Source organism: Clarias gariepinus, chromosome 3 (genome assembly GCF_024256425.1).
Source record: "Clarias gariepinus isolate MV-2021 ecotype Netherlands chromosome 3, CGAR_prim_01v2, whole genome shotgun sequence".
Taxonomy (NCBI): domain Eukaryota; kingdom Metazoa; phylum Chordata; class Actinopteri; order Siluriformes; family Clariidae; genus Clarias; species Clarias gariepinus.
The window spans coordinates 36245859-36263490 of record NC_071102.1 but is presented as its reverse complement, the minus strand read 5'-3'; the positions used below and the strand labels follow the sequence as shown (position 1 = coordinate 36263490).

The window sequence follows — 17632 nt, the reverse complement described above, 5'->3', positions numbered from 1 at the left end:
AAACACTCTCGTTTTCATCGCAGCATTTAGGTTTTTACATGTAATGTGCAGAAGTAGGTGGAGAGCACTCTCTCCTCTGAGCGTGTTGCCCAAGCAGACGTTGCTTGCTGTGGTGCGATAGAGGAGCGCCACCTGATGGAGAGGAACTCGGAGGAAAATCATGCAAAAATGCCAGGAGGTAAAAGGATGGAACCCAAGCCAAGGTTAAGTGCAGGGATGGAGTTAAGGCCAGTCAGTCCAGGCTAGGATGTAGGTGGAGTTGGGGGTCTGACTATGGTGTGGGATCAGGGAAGGTTGAGGTGGAGTTAAGGCTCTGATTAGTGATTCACCCATTTGACTCATCTGTGATTCATTCTCCAATTATCGAGCAGGGAGTGAATTTGTCTGACAACAAAAGAAGTACAACTTGGCATAAATGAGGCATAAGATACTCAACCTTACAATTTTTTTTCCCTTGTATTAATAAGTTAGGCAGAAAGTTCTTCTGTACAGAAAGACAAGACATGACAATGAGCTTCAGCCTGAAATGAAATTAAATATTTTTGCTAATTATTTTAGATTATTTTTAGCTGGAATCTTTAAAATATTTCTACAAACTCTTTAACCACCAATGACAGACACTAATCCTAGTGTGTAATATTTAATGATCATATTTATCCAGAACTGGAGGACAGTCAGACGTTCTTCACATGTAAAACTCCTAACCTTTTTGAGGGATTTAATAATTTAATCTTTTAAAGGTCCCATATTTTCCTGTTTCTTTAACAAGTTATAAACACTTGCACACTCACTTTATGTACACCTAATGTACGTCTGTACTCAAAAGTTTTCCCCCTGTATTTAATATAAAGTTATTGAATGTTGTGTACTTACAGAGTATAATGTCTTGTCTATAACAAATTCAGAGTGTTTTATGTTGGTCTGTACTATGAGAGCCACAAACAGCTGGAATCAAATACCTTGTGTGTGTCAGCATACCTGACGAATAAAACCAGATTGTTTCTGATAAAAGTGTGTAAATGCTCCAGCTGAAATACCCCACAGAGAATGTGTTTTGTTTTGTTTTTCAATCCCTTATAGGATATGTATACTTTTTACAAGTCACTTTGCTCAGTTCGGATTTTCTGGTCTGATCAGATTTGCATGTCATGACGGTTCACATCCTTATTTACAAGTGACTTTTATCTGACTCTAATGTGGACGCGTCTGTCCTTTGAAACAGCAGGCATGCACATACTAATACATCGTTGCCCGCGCTGTTTGAGTTAAAACACAGATTTGTGTGCTCGTTCATTTCAAACGGATATGATTTTAGTAAAAACATGCTATGGGTTTTGCTCTGGACGACGGCAAGCAGTTAGTCAGCCGTACTTAAAATAAATCCTAAATAACTGTTTTGCCTTTCTCCTCCTCAGCTGTCCTTGACTGTTGAAATGAAATCCCTTCACAGGAGCACATATGAAAGTGACTCGATCTGAACGGAAAAACAGATGCGTGTCGAATTGGGGTCAAAACATCCTAATCACTTTATGCTGGTGACATGTACAATGCCAAACTCCCTCTGTTCCACTCCTCCTGCAAACATGCTGTTTTAGTGTTTATGTAAATCAGCTACTGCTAAGCCACGCCCCATTCAGAGAACAGCAGAGCTGAGTAACAAGCTGGGGAAGGGGCTTTCCTTATATGAGGTCACATTAAGGAAAACATGTAATTTACTTGTTTAAGCTCTGGCCAAAAATTACCAAAAATGGAATAAAAAGAAAAAGCAGGGAGTCATGTTTTTTGTGTTTGTACCTAAAACACACGTCTGAACATCTAAACGTGCCTAAAGAGTGAAGAGTTGCCCTTTAAATGAATGCGCATGAGATCTTGAGCAGAGTGTTATATAAATTCTATTTATTAACAGCTTGTGGATTGACCCTCAGATGTGAGCACAGTGCTGGTTATGTGTGTGTGTGTGTGTGTAATGAAAGACTGTCCTGATCCTCAGCCCAATTAGAATAATTTAATAAGAATCTTACACCAGATTGTTTAACAGTTAGACAGTTAGCATAGCTGCCTTTCACTACATCACTGCAATCTGCTTTTGGCACAAACATTTCCTGAATGGGAGGGGGGCAGCATGACCCCGACTCCAACTGGTGGGGGGAAATGACCCCGCCTCCAACGGGTGGGAGGAATGGGGCGGGGCTTAACATCAGAGTTCTCGCAAGTGTCAGTTGTTTCAGATGGACCTGCAGGTCGACTCGTCAGGGGGTTCGGGGTGGAAATGTAGATTCTTGGCGTGTTTCTGAGTGAGGGTCCGTAGCAGCGTTCTCCAGTGGCAGAGTTGTGTAACAGCAGGCAGGTCTGCGCTTCTGGATTTCCCCTAACCTGCAGTGGATTTTGGAGAGAAACAGAAGCAGACGAGACAGCAGACGAACCAGACGCTGATGTTCTCAGGAAAACTATTTACACACAGAGTGTTAAAAGTCCATTACACACATCTCACTTCTAATCAAATAACATGGGTCTCGGTAACTCAGCTGTGTGTGTGTGTGTGTGTTTCTTTCTCTATAAAACTTTTCTCACTGCAGTTTAAAGATAGATGTAGAGGAGGGGAGAGAAAGAGAGACAGAGAGAGTGAGAGACATTGTAAAAGCCCTCAAGTTACAAACCCGTAATCACACTGGACACCTACTCGACTTAACCACACACACACACACCAGGCTGGCTTACTCTGTAATGAAAGTGCGGTAAAGCTACAGTTGGGCCGGTAAAAACCCCTCCCTCCCTCCCTCCTTCCCTCCACGGCTAAGTAAAGTTTGGTGTCTGTAGCTAATGTAGCTAAGAGGTGATGGATGTCAGGGCTGTAGCATGCTGTGGTCAGACGACTTCATGGAAATGTTCAGCATCTTACACTGATGGTGTTGTAATACCAGACACAGCTTTGGACATCTGAGGTGCCAACAACACTATAACTTACGTGAAAATCTCAGCGGCTTTCATAAACATAACGAGGCAGCTCTGTCCTAGCAGCGGAAAAGAAAGCGATAAAGAGCACTTCCTGCCCCGTACTGAACAAACCTCACACAGCCCCGGACCGGTTCTACTAGAGGAGGATTGTTCTGGGCTGATGATGATATCAAGGTGGTCTTGATGGACACATGCTGATGTGAAACTGACAGGAATGATGAATCTCGGAACACAACCTCGTCTAGTAACAAACTGATCACTTTGGGTTCCTGTCTGAGGAGTCACAGTCTCGTGTGTCTGACGCCCTTTTACCGCTCGTCTATAATTTATTGTTTTGCATTTTAAATATTTTGTTTTAGTACGAGAAGAGAAAAGAGCGCCCCCTAGTAGTAACAAGCTCACCCTTAAAATAGGGTGGATAGTGCTGCCTCTAGATGTGAGCAAGCGGTTTGAAAAGGTTCAGCTAGTTGGTGTGATGTGATAGCCTTCGCCCTTCCTGACACAAAACACAAAACCCTTTGGAAATAGCGCAGTCTCTCTACATCTACCCACAAGTTCATTCAGATGGGATTTACCTGTATAACCTGAAGTTATCTGTACAACACCCCCAGAGCTCCTTTAGTAATATCCACATTGTGAACCTCAACTGGAAAACTAATCCCATCTGAATACTTCTCACTCAAGCATCAAAAAAAGCTGCAAAAAGACTGTAAAAAACAAACAAAAAAAAAACAAACCAAAAACAAAGTGACAGGTGATGTAACACACCATGACTAATCGCGAAGCCATAACAACGCTACTCTAGAGAAGGTAACAGCTAGCAGAAGCTCTTTCCCCTTCAGTGTGTCAGCTTTATGTTCTTGTATGGTTTGATTGGTGCTTTAGCGTAGCTGTCAGGAGTCTCATATATCACCTTTGCAACAGGTAAAAAATGTAAACGGCTTAATTGTACATTTTGGCACCTCTGAAACAGGACGAAACACTGACTGTGCGTGTGTGTGTGTGTGTGTGCATAAAATTTTTTTGCTCCTTGTACTTCTGTGCGTTCTCGTTAATCACCTGCACGTTCAATTATTCTGAAACAGAGAAAGTAAAAACACAGCCAAAGACACGGAGACACGACTGCAATCCGACATGTTAGTCACCAAAGTCACTGACAACATGCACACACACACACGCACACAGGGGAGAGACAGCTAAGGGACCCCGCCCTGCCCCGGGTTGGTCTCAGGCATGCTGCAAACGGCGTCGCCTGCAGCGATCATGGAATCGATGGGAGTGAGCGTGAGCACTATGTCCCTGTCCTCGTGCACAGTGGCAGGAGGGAGCTGCACCATGTTGGCGCTCTGAGTCACCTGCACCTGGTTTACAGGACGGTTCTCTCGGGACAGCGGGGCACGCTGGATCACCATGGCGCGGCCCGTTTCCTGCAGGAGCATGACGGGCCGCTGCTCCGGTTCATCAGCTTTACACTGTAGCACGGTCTCCGTCATCTGCGAGGACGAGGACGACAGCGCTTTCTGGATCACTCCTCTGTTCAGCACCACTGGATTCAGACCAAGATTTTGATTCAGGTTTAGGTTCTGATTCGGGCCGGGGTTCTGAACCGCCGCCGCCGTTTCCTCCGGTCTCTGCTTCCTGGGTCGACCGCGTTTGCGTTTCAGGGGCGGTCCCACGGCCACGGCGGACGAATCGGACGCCCGTTTAGACGCTGTCGTCACCGCCGACGCCGTGGAAACCGTCACCGACGGAGGCAGGATCATGAGCGGGAGGGCGGAGCCGCGTTGCTGCGGCGAAAGCGTCGCCACGGTGATCGGCAGAGTCACTTGGACACTGCTGGAATCGTTCGGCGTGAAGGCGGGAGCGGGAACAGGGAGGAGAGGTTTGTCTGGAATCGAGCCACGAGGGCGGAGCTGAGGAAGTTTTTTAACTAGAGCTTCCACCTGCATCTCACGGCCTCCGTAACGCAGAACCTCAGGAGCTTTAGCTGATTTGTCGTTAGGAAGATGTTTCACAGATGCAGCCTGCTCGCTTTCATCTTTCTGTAAAAACACATCCAATGAGAAAAAACATCACACAGTTTATAAATAATCACTGAGACTGAGGACTTTTTAATTGTTTTGAATTAATAAATTTTATCCATTTACACACCTCACTGTCCTCCGCGGCCTCTGGGATAAAGTACGGATAACGATATACAATACCAATAACAATACCTTAGCGTCTTGTCCTGCGATCTCTTCCTCTGCTGTACTCCCTCTGGTCGTCGTCTGGTTCTTCTTAATCACTTTGTGTGGCTTGGCAGGACCTCCTGGTGAGAGAACACCACACACCCACCATGTTTCAGTTACTGTCATATCCAGGGTCTCTGTCAGACCTTATGGAGAATCAGAATGAGGGTGGTGTGTGTACCGGCCAGCGAAGCGGAGGTGACGAGCTCGGCCTGGCTGCAGCGAGGGTTTACGATGTGCTCCTGCACTAAGAAGCGTGCGATCTCCACTACCGTGTCGAACGAGCGCTTAAGGATCTTCTGAGCCCAGTCGCAGATCAGCTCACACGCTGCTTCCGTCACTTCCTGCTTGTACGTCTGCACCAGTTCGGTCAGCTCGGACTGCGGTGGGAATAGAGTTAGCTGGAACGTGTACGAGGGTTAGTGAGTAAATGTGGGAGTGTAAGTGGTGTTTCATACCGGATCGTTCTTGAGGTCCAGGTTGGGTAATAATGGCATGTTTAACACCGTCTTCCTGCGGATCCCGCTGTAGCAGTACGTAACAGAAACACGGTCAAGGAACACGGATACAGCACATGCAATAGACAGCTGATGCAATTAAGCAGTATTACACTCGAGGTCGTGCTGAATATCAGCCTGGCTGTGACAGGGTCGTAGTCATGATTATTAATACAACAGCCTGACCTTGAGTGGGACACTGCTTTTATACAACAGTGTCACAAACACCATTTATTATAAACAGATTATAATTTGTTTGTTTATTTAGCCAGTTAATTTTGCTCCACCGAAACACATCTTTCCATAACTACAGTTAGTGTAATTAACAGGAGTGAAGTAGCTTAAAATTCTTACAATTCCATGTTGTACACACCAAGTAGTGCACATGTTTAACGATTAAAGATTAAAAGGTTTTTGCCGAGCGTACGGACCTACATTCAGACAGTTTAATGTCCCGATGCTGTTACTGTCTATTATCAGCACCCATGAGATGCATCTCGTCCGATCAGATTAAATTATCTGAACTAAAGGGACTAAGTGTTGTATAATGATTTTTCTTAGAGCTGCACAGAAGTGAGTTTTACGGCAGTGTGTGAGAGGCGGTGTTTGATGGGAAGGATATTTGGACTGTCCCCTGCCTCCCAGCCTGCGAGCCTTGATGTTGGGGAAGATGTCTCGGATGATCTTGCCGAAGTTGGCCGCGCTCAGAGGCCTCTGCTGCAGGTTTTCACAGTGCTTCCTGGACAGTGGACATGACACACACTCTGTTAGTAACTCCACATGTTGTAAAGATTTCATTCAATACACATCTCAGGGATGTATCATGATTAGATCGATATTTAAAGTGTTTAATCCAAATTTAAGTTTCCACACAGGAAACAAAGTGCTTTCTCACCGGTACGTCTCGTAAACGTCTTGTTTAGGCAAACAGGTGTCCGCGTGTTCCTCCAAGTGACTACGAATCCAGTTACAGGTGTGGAGCTGGTCAGCCGTGTTCACTGAATTTGAGTCGCTGCTATAAAATACACACGTGTGTGAGAATCTCTTGAGTATCTCTCTTACCTGAGAATCCATCATCGGACTGTGCTTTCTTTATACTTATATCTAAAATTGATCACACGTCCATGACAGGACCCTAATGCCGTACCTCTTCTCTCCTGCACTGGGACCTGAGGGAAGCTGTAAATAAAGGTAGAGTTTGTCGTTGTCTGTAAACTGCTGCACATCTCTCTGAGGAAAGACATCGCACAGAGTAGCGAGTTGTTAGAAAATAAATAATGAGAGGCCTAGGATCATTTACTCAGCTGTTAGTTATTCTAATTGGATACTTACCAAAATCGTGTCCACTTTATTCTGCACTGTCTTACTGTGGAAAAACAAACAAACAGCGTCAAACTATATTTATACAGTATTAAACCTGAGTGTCTATTAAAAATCAGGCAAGGTTTAGAAGATTTAACAGATTATTTAACAAAAATTTAATATGTGCATCCTGTTATGGCCACAATTTCCCCCTATGTTTATAGTGGATACTTCCAGCATGCTAAAGCGTCATGTCATGATGCATTAAGCTCAAAGTTCAGTAAAATCATTTTCATCACCTTGTGGAATCCGTACACCGAGGATTGCTATGGTATTCCTAATGAAGTGGCCACTAAACACATCTAATCTAATTGTTATTATTCCAGGTATTTCCTGTTTGTCAGGTGAGATAAGGTTATTAGGAATCAATGACCTGAACCCCTTAGTAACTGTCTGAGATACCATGGCAACCACCTAGCAACAATTCCCTAGATATGCCCCAGTAAGCCTGTTAATCCCTGAGGGCTTAGGAAGCCGTTCCCAGAGTTTGTTAAAAGGGTCGGGTTTCCCCCTGAGACACACCTGACGTTTTTCTACAGACATCACAACTCTGCATCATAACTCCCATTCTTTGTATTTTTCTGTTCATTTTTTAAACATTAACTTTAATGCTGCTGTACTTGGTCACACAGGGTGACCCCTTCCTGGAGCATAGTGTGTATGCTGTGACTTTGTACATTGTGAGTGTATGTTTGAGATGTGATCACGGTCAGGTATACTCTTTATATAATAATGTATATGTGTGCATGTGTGTAAGAGAGAGAGATAGATAGAGAGAGAGAAAAAGAGAAAGCACTGAAGAGAGCATAGCAACCACCTAGTAACTGTCCCAATTATTATGGCATCCAGATAGCAAGTATCTAGTAATAATAATAATAATAATTGCCTCAGTTACCACCTAGTATGTGACTTAATCCCTTAGATAGCATCATAAGCTATCACCCACTTTTTAACCACCTCACATTTGATATACATAACAACTAGGGCTGGGCAATAAAACGGTATCGGTATTTATTGACGGTACATCATTGTCGATAACGATAAAAAAAATGTTTGGTATGAAGCGCTATAATAAAATGTGGCTGGCAGACTGAGCGTGCGTCTTGCCTTAATCTCAACAGCCTATCAGATCTCCCAATGAATGAGCGTGCCACGAGTGACCAGGAAACAGCCAATAAGCTTATGCAGCCACGCCACGTTGTGTGTCATCACCAACTCGTGTCAGAATAATACACGAAAATGAGTGCCGTGTCACGCAGCAGGGAGGAGATTGTGAATCAAAAAGGATGCATCAGCTCACCAGTTTTTTGGTTTCTTTTCTTCTGGTCAACACCAGAACATAGTTGTGTGCAAGCTTTGCAGACAAAACAAAAAAAACGCCCCGGCCAAGTATGAAAACACAAGCAACTTGCGTGTGCGATGGAGATTCTCGGCAACAAAGCCCTTATGAAAAATCCTCCAAGCGATGATGTAAACCACGCGATCGCGTACTAAATTGCCAAAGAAATACTAAAACTAAGTATTTTATAAAAACTAAAATCTCAGCACTTTATTGTTTAAAACCAGTTGGAAACCGCATATTTTCCCGGAAACACACAGGTGAATTTATTGCGCAAACCCTAGCTGATGCGCTGCTCTCATGGGGTCTGAATGAAACCAACCAAGTGTGCATCACGACTGACAGCGGGGCGAATATGGTGAGTCGCTTCACTCAACAACTGGACTCGGTCGCGGTGTTTTGGCTGCCGTTTACACTCCACTATCTGTGAGTAAAGTTTATTAATAGTTGCATAATCATCCAGATATAGTTTCTTTGGATGTAGTGCTACAAAAGCTTGCACAAAATACTTGTGCATCCCAGCCACCAGACCCCCCTCAGAAAGAACTTTCAGCCCAGAGGTTGATGTAGCCACATGTACAGTACTTGTGCAGCATTAAATCCAGAGATAGAGTCAACCAGATTGTCTTTCTTGCTCACAATTTGTAATGTTGCAATGTACAGGTACAGTATATGTGTAAATAATGATGGTTGGTTCCTTTACTTAAAAGCTCATATTTTATTATTATAATTTGTTTTGTTTACAAAAGTTTGAGGTTTACTGTGTATTGTTATTATTGACATGTTACAGATGTTGATCTGCCTCAAAGTTTGCTTAAGTGTTCAGTGTTTACACTTTACAATTGCCCTCTTTGTAACATTTTATTTATTAAGAGTCTTTTTAACACTTATATTTAGTTTATTATGAGACATAAGAAATTATATTTTTTTCACTTTATTTTTATTTTTGACTATTAAAATTATTTGCCTTAGTAATGTTGGCAAATAAAAATAAAGTGGCTAAATTAAAAAAAAATTTTTGTACTGGTCTTCATTCATAAATATTCAATAATTACAGATACCGAATGATATGAAACATTATATTGTGATAATTTTTTTTGCTGTATCTCGCCCAGCCCTAATACAACCTACGATCCATGTTTACGATACCCTAGCAACCACCTATTAACTGCCTCGGATACCACAACAACCACTGAGCAACCAGATTAGATAGCTCAACAACCTATGACCCACATTTTAACCTCCTCAAATACCATAGCAACCACCTAGTAGGTGCCTGGATACCATAGCAACTACCTAGCAACCACCTTAAATAGCACAGCTTTTAATTGCCTAGGCTATTGCAACCACCTAGTAACTGCCTCGGACACCACAACGACCTGTTAACCACCTCAAATGCTATAGCAACCACCTCTGGTAGCATAACAACCCCAGATAAAACAACAACCACCTAGTAGCATAACAGCAACCACCTAATAACCACCTAAGTTACCATAACAACCACAAAGCAACCACGTTACATAGCATAACAACCCATGGTACATCTTTTAACCACCTCAGATACCCTAGCAACCACCTAGTAACTGTTTTATATACCATAGCAACCACCTTGTAACTGCCTCATCTACCATAGCAACCACCTAGACACCTCCTCAGATGCCACAGCAAAAGCCACACTGATCAGACACTACAGCATCCACCCTGTAATTGCCTAGTAACTGCCAGAGATTCCATAGCAACCACCTAGCAACCGCCTGGGATGGGGGGGGGATATTAAGGCAAGCTTAGTACTACCCCTAATAACCTCCTGATACAGTAACAATAATGATAAATAAATAAATGTAAGAAACAGATACACATAGAAAGAGAACGTGTGTGATATGTTTAAGGGTCCTCTCAGGGATCGCACACCACAGGTTCTCGAGTTTTTAGAACATGAGGGAGTGTGTGTTCGGGTGTGTTACAGTAGAGGCAGCTCATCACGTGTCTCTCTCTCTCTCACACACACACAGTGTCAGGTAGAGAACAGTGCTCCTGAGAATATCCATGCTACAGTGTGTGTGTGTGTGTGTGTGTGTGTGTAAGAGAGAGAGAGAGAGAGAGATGGTGATAATGTGTGAGAAAGAACCTGAGCTACTCACTCCTCTGTTCCTGGTTCCTGCTGGTGTGTGTGAGAGCCCAGAGGAGGCTCGAGTTTGACGTGGTGTAAGTACATGTCTCCTGCCCCGGGGGGGGGCAGCACGTTAACCTGTGCGGGGTAAATGAGCGCGTGTTTAACCCCGGCCCTGTGCAGCTGCCTCCGCGCGCCGAGACTTTCAGCGCTTTTTCTGTGCGCGGAGAGAGAGAAGTCCCGGAAGGAGACTTTCCTTCCCTTCACTCGGACCGTGTCTCTATCCCGGGCCGCGTCCAGAACCACGCGCTTGTCCCTGTAGCTCTGAAACCGCACCAGAACCGCTCTCGGCTTTCCGTCTGCGCGCTTTCGCGCTCCCGTGCGCCGCGCGCGCTCCAGCTCTACCCGGTTGTGCATGCCGAGTACCCCCGGCACCCAGGTCTCAAAAAACGGAACCGGGTCGTGCCCTTCGGTGCCTTCTTTCAAGCCGAAAATCCGAATGTCCCTGGAAAACATCTTGCCGCGCTCCAGGTCTTCCAGGCGGTCCAGCGCTCTCTCCAGCGCGTCCTCGAGCTCGGTGATGCGCGCGTCCGTGGCTCTGCTGCGCTCCTCGAGCTCCGTCGCGCGCTGCTTGTCGTCGCCGACTTTACGGATCACCAGGTCCATCCTGCTGGACATCTCCGCGAGTGGAGCGTGAAGTCTCCGTATCCTCCGGATGATTCTGTCCACGGCCTCGCCATCTTGCGGAGACTGCGCAGAGCGTTCGGTCGGCCCGGGTGCTCTTCCGGTGTGCTCCAGTTTCTTGTGCATTTAGGTTCGCTTTGTGCGTTGGTGAAGCTCCGAGTGAGGAGAACCGGAAACACAGAGAACTTAACCGGAGAGTGAAAACACGGAGAAACCGCAGCCTCCGTGCAGCCCGGAGCTCAGGGGGAGGGGCGGGGCTACATCACCTCAACTTTACAACTACCATTGGCATATTCATTATGTTTATGTGTATTCATGAAAGTTATTGCAAAAAATTACATCATACAGTACATCACTACCATAAAATATACCATGTAAACTGTTTATCAAAGTACTCTGTATATCTACCTCCAAGCAGCTTTATTATTATTATTATTATTATTATTATTATTATCAAAAACTTTCACACACTGACAATAAACTTTTTGATATTATTAAAATTATTCATATTAATTTTTTGTTTTCTCCAGTTTCCGGGAGTGGGAATAGATGGTTGCTATGATGCTGCTTTATTTTATTCAATGCGGTTGCTAGGATGTTGCTCAATGGTTGCTATGGTGTCTCAGGTGCTATGGTGCTAGGGTTTACTGGCATCCAGTACATGTTACAGGAATCTACAACAGTTTTTACTGGTATTATAATAAGAATGGAATTAGGCACTTCACAGATATCTTCTTTATGAACAGCTGACTCACAGACAGAAGAAAAAAAAAACTGGAGAATCATTTCTGCAGTGACAGTAATGCTTTAATTATTAACCAAACCCCAGAAGATGCTGCAGACCTGATCACTGGTGTGTCCCTGTTGTTATCGAGTAATATCTTATGAGACAGATGTTGCTAGATGGTTGCTATGGTGTTCCCACTGATTTCTATGCAGGTGATATGTTATCCCAGGTTGTCGCGAAGGCGTTGCTAGGCGGTTGCTATGCTATATTCCGGGTGGTTTAAGCAATTTAATAATCAAACGCTCCAGTTCCAGGATAAACACACTGGCCGAGGAAGAGGGGGGGATGGTGATATCTGATTATAAAATATGTGAAGGGACATAAGTCTAAGGACACATACATTTGTTGGTTTTGTTGTTTTGTATACCTCCAGTTCACATATCCACATCTTTGTTCATAAAATTGCTATTATAATAATACAAAGAAATAAGTTTGATATATGCCTATAAATGCAGTTTTACAAATTTGCTAAATGTGGAGTGAATATATGCCTATTAAACAACAAAAACATGCTGATAAACATTGGTGGCCAAAAGTATTGAGACAAGAGTGAAAGTCAATATTTTAATCACATTATTAAATTCTTAAACTAACGGAATTCAACACAATAAGAATAATTAGTTCATATCTTTTTATGCAGTAAAATTGCTCTACACCAATCAGTACTTAGTATAAACTCCTTTATTTTGTTTAAAACCTGCTGGATCTGGCTGGATACAAAGTGAGAAAGATGTTTGCAGTACCCCGGTGTCACTCATTCAAAACATGCCTGCGTGAAAACAATTTTTAGACTGCTCCTGCCTTCTTCACCATTCTCAAACAGGTTTTAAATTGGCTTTTGGTCTGGAAATGACCCAGGTGATGGCTCTGGAATCTCAACACCACTGGTTTTCACTAGGTTTAACACAACGTTAGCACAACTCCTCTTCAGCCAGATAGCCTAGAACTAATTAGTGACACCTGTTTAGTGCTCAGGCAGAACTGTTACACATAGCATATAGGATGTTGTCTTAATACTTTTGGCCACTACTGTATTTATTTATACATTTACATATTTAATTATATGTATATTTTTTATGTAGATCCATGGTCACTTAAAACATTTACAGATTTCATACTTTTTTTACTGTTGAAGAAGAATCATGATGGGAAAATATCTAACAAAAAAATAAATAAATAAACAGGTAAATGAAAAATAAAACAGTTTAAATTCTATAATCAGAAATGTAATACTGGTCCGTATAAATAAGCCCTTTGTGACTATTTAAATGAAATAAATATGCTGTGTATTTTTATTTTAAATATTTCAATTAGCATTAAACATAAACACTTCTGTAACAGGCGCAGAAGACTCAGAGTGGCACAACAGAAATGCATTTTTATGGCATTTCATTATCAAAAATGGGGCACATTTTAAAACCCTTAACGTGCCTTTTTTTCCAAACTCTGTGAGCAAATTAGTCTTATACCTACAAACCTTCATTACACACGCTTACACCAGTGTCAAAACACCAAAAGTGCAAATTAGCGTGCGTTTCAAGGCCCACATTAGAAGCCAAACACCCGTGCTTGGAGGCATCTGAGAAGGTAAAACATTGCCGTTTCTTCATGATCCTACAAGTGGCGCACTCTGAACTATTTACACATTTTCATCCCATGTGGCAGAAGTAATTTATTCCCTAGGTATGTTAAAAAAGAATAATTATGGTGCATGACAGAGATACACACAGTAACAATGTAGCTTTTGTGTTTAATTTGATTTAATTAAGTTTAATTTAATGTTCAGTGTTAAACTCTTGTATTTGAAGTAGTTTATAGTAGTTGTTTAAATACTGAGCTTGGTTTTTAATTAAGAAAACTAATGTTATAAGGAACAGACTACATTTAATTAGTCATTACACTTTTTTTTTTTTTTTTTTTGGGGGGGGGGGGGGGGGGATTTTTTCCCGATTTTCTCCCTAATTTAGTCGTGGCCTATTCCTCCCCGTCACTAGGGGGCTCCCAAATTAAGGCTACTACTACCATTCAGCCGGGAGGGCCGAAGACTATCACGTGTTTCCTCCGAATCGCGTGATGCCAGCCGACCGCATCTTTTCGAACTGCTTGCTCACGCACCGTTAGGGGCGGAGTAACACACTCGGAGGAAAGCGCTAGCCGCTCCTTCCGCGTGCATGAGCTCACAGACGCCCCTGATTGTGTGATTAATGTGGGAGCACAAAGTACCTCTCATCCCTCCCCTCTGAGAGGATAGGGCGAGCACTTTACCACTGCGCCACTCAGAGGCCTCATTAAACTGTTTTATAGTTTATACAATAATTTGTATTAAAATCAGACATCAAATCAGGATATTTATAAAACTGTGATACTTTTAGAATCGCAATTCAGTATCGAATCAGCACTGGGGTATCGTCATGGTGATTCTCGTCCCTATGCGTAAGTGATGCGTAACAGATGAATGACTCTTACGAGATATTCAGCTTGAGCTTCTGGAGCATGCTGGGCTTGGGGTCGCCCTCCACAGACGAGCCTTCTGCCTTTATCGGGTCTTCCATCATGACTCAGGCACCGCATTCAGGACCCCGTCTGAGATTAACAAGACTGGTGTTACACACATGCGCTCATTTATCTCATAACAACGACATCATAACAGGGGAGAGTGACACACACCGGATTACCTTACAGCACCGATGCTAATATTTTGCTCCATGAAGGAATGTACACTATCAGAATGTTTAAGTAAAATACAAACGTATATGTTCATATTATTAAAACGAGAGTATTTTTTTATGTATTAAAAATGAAATATTGTGTGTAGATCTGTAATTTACAAATAATGTAATAAAACTCCATATAAAAACATAAATAAACACTGCAAATAAACAATGGCGGTTCAATATATATGCAAATTTGCAGATGACGTCATCGTTTTATTTCTGGTGACTTCTTATGGAGATTTATTTCCCCTTTGTTATAAAACTGACATAAACCCTGAAAACTGTGTGTGCATCCGTGCGCGTGTGTTGATGTACAGGTGTGTTAGTGTGTGTGTGATAGAAAGGACAAGTTAAAGAGTCAGAATGTGAAAAAAACAAGATGACTTTCAGTTCATGAGCAGCTAATTTACTGGAGAGGGAAAAAATATTACAGTTAGAGGTTTTCACCCATTCATAAAAATGCACACACACTTACACACAAACACGCAAACTGCGGACACTGCAAACAGTAAATATAAGAAACACAACAGTATTAAAACACATTAGTAAATAAAATTAATAATAATAATACACGCATGCTGCGCGCTGTATAAATGTCCACGCCTTGGGTGTGTTATTACACACTCATTAACGCACTCGTTTAAACAAATTAAAATCACATTTACAAAAACTTAGTAGGAGGAAACAAAACATCCATTCGGCGCGCACATGTCGTGACTCGGTGTGTTTTTGTGTGGTTAAACAGCACATAATTACGCCGTTATAACTTCGTTTCCGCTCGGTAACGTCATTAGGCCGAACGACGTGGCTAAGTCGGGCAGCTAGCTAGGCTTAGCCGGTGACTTAGCCTGTTAGCTAGTCACTGTGTTAGCCAGCTAGCTAACCGGCTTCCATTCGTTTCGCTCGAAGGCATCCAAAGATTTTAAATAATGACAATAATAATAATATCGCTTGTTTTACACTGTAAGCTAGTCATGTAGCTAGCGGAGCTAACCTCACTCCATGCTAGCTGCCGTTAGCTAAATAATCATACATGAAACCCAGCTTTCCCACAAATAAACTCTCCCACATTCACATCCAGCCCGCGCTGTTACTTTAACCCTGTACACACAGTCCATCAAAAACGCAAAATAATATCACGATTTATTTTTAAAACGCAATAAAGAAGTACCTGAGTCAAATAAACAGCAAAAAAATCCCTGCGCTTTATTTTGTGATTGGACGACTGTTCTTATGTCTGCCTGACTACAAAGCAAACGGCGCTCTGATTGGTTCGCTCTGCTCGTCTTCCCCGGATACGGCCTGTACCCTGTGTTCTAATTGGCTAATTCTTTTTATTTTTTAACGACGTACGTTAAGGAGAGGTGGTTTCGTTTTCTCTCTATAGCGTGTTCATAACGCCATGAGCACAGAGACATTATAAATATATAATCTTTGAATTAAGGATTATTATGTCGTGTACGAATGAAAGAGTGTTCTCATAATTATAATTATAACTCCTAAATCTTTTCTAATCACAGAAATTTTCAGTGATGCTCAATTATCATCCACTGATACACACACACACACACACACTCACTTATCGTCTATACCGCTTTATCCTGTATTCAGGGGGCGGGGGGGGCGCTCTATCCCAGGAGACTTATTGCACAAGGCAGGCTTCACCCTGGACAGGATGCCAACCCATCACAGAGCACACACACATTATACACAGAAGCTAAAAGAAGCAAGCAAAATAATAATAATAATAATTATTCAACACTTAAATGAAAAGCAAAGGGATACAATACACTGATGTATAACTCAGTATACAGTACATCACTACACTGTAAAAAGTTAAATAAAGACCCTGATCCTGTCCTTGTCTTTAGATTGTCCAGATAGTCTAGATATAGACCCCATACATGTAAAAAGTTTCCCAAGCATCTGTGGGCAACGGTTCCCGAAATCTACCTCTGAGAAGATGGAGAAAAGCAAGATTTCCAGTCTTTTAAAATGAGTCTGAATTGTGTGTGACAAGGTACAGTACCAGTAAAAAAAAAAATAGTCACAAGTTTGGATTTATTTTCTACATTCTAGAACAATAATGGATTTTAAAAATTATTATTAAACATGAAATAACACATATGGCATCAGGCCATAAACAAAAGCAAAAGCAACAGCAACAGTTAGTTGGTATTTTAAGACATGAAGGTCAGCTGTTTTGGAACAGTTTTTGCAAGAATCAAGCATTAAATGCAAAACATCAATAAAAGCATGTTGCTGCGAGGTTTGGCCAACCCTGCGAGGTTTCTAAGGCATCTTGAGAAGGACCTGCTCCAGCTAGATTCTGCTTTATGATGGCTGGAGCTACACATCCTGCTCCTGTGCTTTCAGTGATCCTGACCCCATCTGCCCTCTGCACCTACTGCTGAACTGAATCTACACAACTTCTGATATATTGAACTTTCACCTGCACAACACACTTGATGTTATTTCTATCTGTTATCACCCAGATGAGGATGGGTTCCCTGTTGAGTCTGGTTCCTCTCAAGGTTTCTTCCTATTGCCATCTCAGGGAGTTTTTCCTTGCCACTGTCGCCGTCACCCTTGGCTTGCTCATCAGAGACATTTCATTCATCATTCATTCATTTCATTATTATCTAGACACATTTTTCTCACACATACACACTTCCAAATATTTTCTTTTCTTTTCTTTTCTAAAAAAAAAAAAAAAAAAATCTTGAATCTTGAAAATTGAATTGAATTGAATTGAAATTGGTATGTTTCTTAAATTTCATATTTATACCAAAATCTCTGGAAGAGCCTGGAGGTGGACCTCTTTTTAAAGAACCTTAAGTTAAATTCATAGTCAGGCAGGACAAAAACACCAAGTACTTGTGTGTCAGGAGTAAATAAAATTATTTGTGTAATAACTTCTTATTGCTTATTAGTTAATAATGCATTAACATGG

General features: G+C 42.2%; 1 protein-coding gene across 4 annotated transcripts; it reads right to left on the bottom strand.

Annotated features, from left to right (window-relative positions):
- Window positions 1-1990: 1990 nt before the first annotated feature.
- On the bottom strand, window positions 1991-16274 carry rfx5 (regulatory factor X, 5). 4 transcript variants are annotated; one of them, XM_053491584.1, is made up of 10 exons: window positions 16259-16274; window positions 14432-14548; window positions 7016-7049; window positions 6831-6913; window positions 6579-6698; window positions 6306-6422; window positions 5645-5723; window positions 5368-5566; window positions 5172-5266; window positions 1991-4997 (listed from the first exon to the last, which is right to left on the bottom strand). In XM_053491584.1, exons 2-10 carry the CDS (start codon window positions 14518-14520, stop codon window positions 4152-4154), a joined length of 1662 nt encoding a protein of 553 aa, XP_053347559.1. In that variant the 5' UTR covers window positions 14521-14548; window positions 16259-16274; the 3' UTR covers window positions 1991-4151. The 4 variants fall into 4 exon arrangements, with proteins under 4 accessions (XP_053347559.1, XP_053347556.1, XP_053347557.1 ...); XM_053491581.1 differs by lacking the exon at window positions 16259-16274 and adding an exon at window positions 15851-15925; XM_053491582.1 differs by lacking the exon at window positions 16259-16274 and adding an exon at window positions 14633-14698.
- Between the last annotated feature and the right edge of the window lie 1358 nt (window positions 16275-17632).